At 49.7% G+C, this 5690-nt stretch overlaps 1 protein-coding gene across 5 annotated transcripts in view; it reads left to right on the forward strand.

The window, feature by feature from the left end:
- Nucleotides 1-4475, forward strand: part of LOC138735555 (pikachurin) — a 99357-nt gene extending 94882 nt beyond the window's left edge. For all 5 annotated transcript variants that reach the window (XM_069883579.1, XM_069883582.1, XM_069883588.1 and 2 more), the window contains 2 exons: nt 3463-3566; nt 4307-4475. In XM_069883579.1, coding sequence (XP_069739680.1) covers nt 3463-3566; nt 4307-4461 — 259 coding nt within the window. In that variant the 3' untranslated portion in view covers nt 4462-4475. The remainder of the gene's footprint in view (nt 1-3462; nt 3567-4306) is intronic.
- The last annotated feature ends 1215 nt before the right edge of the window (nt 4476-5690 follow it).

A 5690-nucleotide genomic window follows, 5' to 3' on the forward strand; every position in this document is an offset into this window, starting at 1 on the left:
CGATGTGCTTTGTTACATCCTCAGAGAATTCAATCACGACCTTCCCCTGAAGAATCCCCAGTCAGATTTTGCCTCTCTAAATGGTCATACACCCTGTTGCTCAGGATCTCCTCCAATACCTTTCCCACCACTGAAGTAGGGCTCGCTAGTCTATAATTTCCTGGGTTATCTCCACTCCCTTTCTTGAACAAAGGGACAACATTTGCAGCCCTCCGATCCTCATCTCACCTTTCTTCGCTCCGAAGGGAAAAGCTCTTTCCTGGCCAACTTGTAATTCTCATGTGCTCAAAACAGTTTCCTTCAACCAGCACAGTTTGTGCAATGCTGCCGGACCGGGGTTCGAATCCCACGCTGTCTGTAAGGAGTTTGTGCATTCTCCCTGTGTCTGCGTGGGGTTTCTTCCCAGGCGGGGGGAGGCTTCAGTGCCCCCCCCCTTCAAACGTACCAGTGGTTGTAGGTTAATTGGATGTAATTGGGCGGTAAGGACTCGGGCCAAAAGGGCCTGTCACTGTGCTGTATGTTTAAATTTAAATTTACATTTTCTTCTTGACTAGAATTTCAACATCTTGTGACTCTTTCACCTCTCCGTCCATTCCCTGCCTCAATGCAGAGCACCATGCAAATGTTCCCTGAACATTTGCCACATTTCTGCCGTACATTTCCCCCGAGCCCGTCTGCTCCCAATTGATGCTCCCAAGGTCCTGCCTAACAACATGATATTTTCCCCTACCCCAATTAAATGTTTTCCCACACTGTCTATACCTGCCCTCCTCCAGTGCTGTGGTAATAGAGAGGAGGGGGTGATCACTTCCTCTGAAATGTTCACCCACTGAGAGATCTGGCACCTGATCTGGTTCATTTCCTCTTCTCTCACTGGTCTATCTCCATATTAAGGGTGTACGACCCTGTGAGTGAGTACAGAAAAACCGTGAGAATACGTACAACTTTGTGTATTAGGTGGCTGTGTATGCAAACCTGTGTGTAAAGAATAGAATGCTGGAGAAACTCAGCAGGTCAGTGTACTTTATATAATAAAAATAAAGATATATCACCAATGTCTCCCTCACACCCTGATGAAAGGCTCAAGTCTGAAATGTCGGTTCTGTATCTTTATCTTTCCTGTATAAAGAACACTGTTTGACTTGTTGAGTTTCTCCAGCTTTGTGTGTTTTACTTCAACCATGGTCAATGAATCTCACCTTCTTAACATAGGATATGGAACTCTACAGCACAGTACAGGCTCTTCGGCCTTTGATGCTGTGCTGACCCATATATTCCTAAAAATAAAGTACCCCGTAACCTTCCACTTTTCTTCCATCCACGTGCCTGCCTCAGACTGTCTTAATTGCCCCTTATGTTCCAGCCTCCACCACCATCCCTGGCAAGGCATTCCAGGCCCCCACAACTCTCTGTGTAAAATACCTTAGCCCTGATGTCTCCCCAAAACTTCCCTCTCTTCACTTTATACACGTGTCCTCTAGTGTTTGCTGATCCTGCCCTGGGAAACAGGTGCTGGCCATCCACCCTATCTCTGCCTTTCATAATCTTGACAACCTCTATTAACTCTACTCTCATCCTTCTTCGCTCCAAAGAGAAAAGTCCCAGCTCTGCTAACTTTGCCTTATAAGACTTGTTTCCCAACCCAGGCAACATCCTGGTGAATCTCCTCTGCACCCTCTCCGTAGCTTCCACATCCTTCCCGTAATGTGGTGATCAGAACTGAACACAACACTCCAAGTGTGATCTCACCAGAGATTTGTAGCATTGTAACATGACCTCTCTAATCCTGAACTCAATCCCCCAGTTAATGAAGCCCAGCATCCCAAAGGCCTTCTTAACCATCCTATTAATTTGTGTGGCGACTTTGAGGGATGTATGGATTTGGACCCCAAGGTTCATCCACACTCTTAAGTAACCGACCATTAACCTTGTACTCAGCCTTCTGGTTTGTCTTTTCAAAATGCATCACCTCGCTCTTATCTGGATTGAACTCCATCTGCAACTTTTCTGTCCAACTCTGCATCCTGTCTATATCCTTTTGTAACCTTAAACAACCTGCAGCTGCATCCACAACTCCTCCAACCTTCATATCATCCACAAACTTACTGACCCATCCTTCCGCCTTTTCATCCAGGCCATTTATAAAAATCACAAAGAGCAGGGGGGTCCCAGAACAGATCTTTCCGGAACGCCACTAGTCACCAACCTCCAAGCAGAGTACTTCCCTTCCACTACTACTCTCTGCTTTCTTTGTGCAAGCCAAATTCTTATCCACACAGCGAAGGTTCCGTGGATCCCATGCCTCAAGACTTTCTGAACAAGTCTCTCATGGGGAAACTTGTCAAATGCCTTGCTAAAACCATGTAGACAATGTCTACTGCCCTACCCTCATCAATTTCTTTAGTTACCTTCAAAAAACTCAATTAGACTTAGATCTTCCCTTCACAAAGCCACGCTCACTATCCTTGAGTAGACTGGACTTCTCCAAATGGTCATAGATCCTGTCCTTAAGAATCCTCTCTAATAGTCTCACTGATGTGAGACTTCAACGGTCTATAATTCCCAGGATTCTCCCCGATACCTTTTTTAAATTAGGGGACTTCACCACCTCCCCTGTGGCCAAATAGGACTCAAAGATCATAGCTACTGCCCCAGCTATCTCTTCCCTCACTTCCTACAGCAACCTGGGGTCTATCGCATCCAGTCCCGGTGACTTACCAATTTTTAAGAAAATCCAACACTTCCTCTTCCTTAGTCTCCACATTGTCCAGCACATAGGCCTGTTCAATTTCAACCTTACCATAATCAAGGTCATTTTCTTGTGTGAATACTGAAGAAAAGTATTCCTTTAGGACCTCCCCAACCGCCTCCACCTTCAGGCACACGTTGCCTCCTTTATCCTTTAGCAGCTCCACCTTCATTCTTGTCATCCTCCTGTTCTTCACATATGCATAGAACGTCTTGGGGTTCTCCTTAATCCTACATGACAAGGCCTTCTCATGTCCCCTTCGAGCTCTCCTAAATCTTTTCTTAAATTCCTTCCTGGCTCCCATATACAAGCTCTTCCTGTTTCCTGCTTCCTATATCTAATAAATGGTTCCTTCTTCCTCTTGACTAGTTGCCTGACCTGTTTCCTCAGCCACGGTTCCCTTTTCCTACCATCTTTTCCTTGTCCCAGTGGGACAAACCTATCCTGAACCCAGGGCAAGTGGTCCCTAAACTTCCTCCACATTAGCTCTGTTCTTTCACCCTTGAACATCTATTTCTAATTTACTCTCGCTAGTTCCTGCACTTTATACAGGGCTATACACTTGTGTGTTTTACTACAAACCTGTGTGTGTGTGTGTGTGTGTGTGTAAACCTGTGCAAGTACAAACCTGCATGCGCATGCACACACAATGGGTGTATGCAGACATGCCTGCATGCATGCTTTTAGACTCTGTGCCTGCCTCTCTGTTGCAGTGAAGGGTCATCAGGGAAGTTGACGGTCGATGACTATGGAGCGAAAACAGGGAGGTCCCCGGGAAAGATGCGACAACTCAACATCAACGGGCCACTCTATGTGGGTAAGGAGGGGCCACAGACAGGTTGTGGGCACCATTGACCTCAGAACCCACAGTTCACAGGGCTCCGGCACCCATACTGACACCGGGTCACTGCTCGCAACGGGTCTGCACAGGAAACAGGTCCCTCCACAGGAAAAGGGTCCCCACATGCAGGAAACAGGTCCCTACATGCAGGAAGCAGGCTGTTACATGAAGGAAACAGGTTCATACACACAGAAAACAGGTCCCTACATTCAGGAAACTGGTCCCTACAACCTAGAAATTGATCCCTACATGCAGGAAAAGGGTCTTCGCATGCAGGAAGATGGTCCCTCCACAGGAAGTGGCTCCCCACATGCAGGAAACAGGTCCCTACAAACAGGAAACAGATTCCTACATGCAGGAAACATGTTTCTAGATGCAAGAAACAGTTACCTACATGTAGGAAATGGGTCCTTACATGCAGGAAATATGCCTCTGCACAGAAAATGGGTCTCAACACGTAGGAAACAGGTCCCTACATTGCAAGTAACAGGTCCCTACACATAGGAAACAGTTCCCTACACACAGGAAACAGTTCTACCTCCATCAATCAGAATTCTGCACAGTTCAACACAAACCCTGGGGAAGCTGCTGTGTTTATGGGAAGAGCAGCCAGCGTTATACAGGGCGGTTCTCTGCATGCAGTCCCCTCCGTCCCCACTCCCCCCACCCACTCTCATGCCCTGTGCTGTCTGACACGCTGTCCTCTCTCCCCTCAGGGGGCATGAAGGAGATCGCGCTCCACACTCAACGACAGTACATGTGGGGATTCATCGGGTGCATCTCACACCTCACGCTGGCCACCGACGTCCATGTACCCCTGGTGGGGCAGGCATCTAGTGGCAAGAACATCAACACTTGTGGGATCAAGTAGTCCGCACCGGCCCGCCGAGGGGTGGGCGGGGGGGGGGGGGGAGAGGGGAAGGGGAGAGGAAAGGGTAGGGAAGGGGAAGAGGAAAGGAAGGTTGGAGTGGAGTGGAGGGAGATAGAAGAGGGTGGGTAAGGGGGAGGGGAAAGTGGTTTAAGAGGGGGACAGGAAGGAGGAGAGGATTATGGAGAGGGAGAGGAGAGGGAAAAAGGATGGGGAGGTACAGAGGGGGAGATCATGAGGTGGAAGGGAGGGGAGCGGATGGGGAGAGTGAGATGAGAGTGGAAGATAGGGGGTGGGGGATAGGGAGAGAGGGGAGAGGGGAAGAGGGGGAGAGAGAGGAGATGGAAGGGAAGGTAGGGGATAGGAAAAGAGGGGAGGGGAGAGAGAGGTGGGAGGGGAGGGTGTAGGGAGAGGGACAGAAAAGGGGAGTGAGGAGGTGGTAGGGAGGGGAGGGAATAGGGAGAAGGAGGAGGTGGAAGATAGGGTAGTGGATAGGGAGAGGGAGGAGAGGGATGGGGAGGTGGAAAGAAGAGGAGGGATAGGGAGAGAGGGAGAGTGGAGGTGGGAGGGAGGGAGGGAAAGGAAGAGGGAAGAGGGAGAGGAAGGAAGGGCAGGGGAGGTGGAAGGAACGGTGGGGATAGGGACAGAGGGGAGGGGGAGAGTGAGTAGGAAGGGAGGGGAGGGGAAAGGGAGAGAGGGGAGTGGGACGAGGAGGTAGAAGAGAGGGGAGGGTTTAGGGAGAGGGAGGAGAGGGAAAGGCAGAGAGTAAGAGAATAGGGAGAGGGGAGGAGTGGGTATAGGGAAGGAGGGGGTGAGGGAGAGGGAGAGGAGTGAGGGAGTGGGGAAGGTTAGGGGGAGGTGTGGGGAGTGGGAGCAGAGAAAGAGAAGGGAGGTGGGAGCGAGAGGGGAAAATGAGGGGAGGGAAAGAGGAGGGCTTGTTTCTGTGCCCTATGACCTTGTGACTATCAGCTCAGGTCCAATCGAAATCGGAGGCGGTGTTATAGAGCTGAGGGCCTCTTGCTACTTACTTTGCCCAGAGGAAGAAGGTGTTGCCTTTCTCTAGCTCCTGGCACAACCACAAGGCAACTTGCAGACCCATTAACTACTCCTGAGCGGCAGGAGACATTGGTGCACAGCAAGATACCATGAACTCTGAAAGTGCCCAGGCACCTGTTCCTTTCAGTTATGGTGATTGTGAAGTGGAGGTCACTAACATGTTGAGGGAGCTTCCT

This window comes from Narcine bancroftii, chromosome 1, assembly GCF_036971445.1.
Source record: "Narcine bancroftii isolate sNarBan1 chromosome 1, sNarBan1.hap1, whole genome shotgun sequence".
NCBI classification, from domain to species: Eukaryota; Metazoa; Chordata; class Chondrichthyes; order Torpediniformes; family Narcinidae; genus Narcine; species Narcine bancroftii.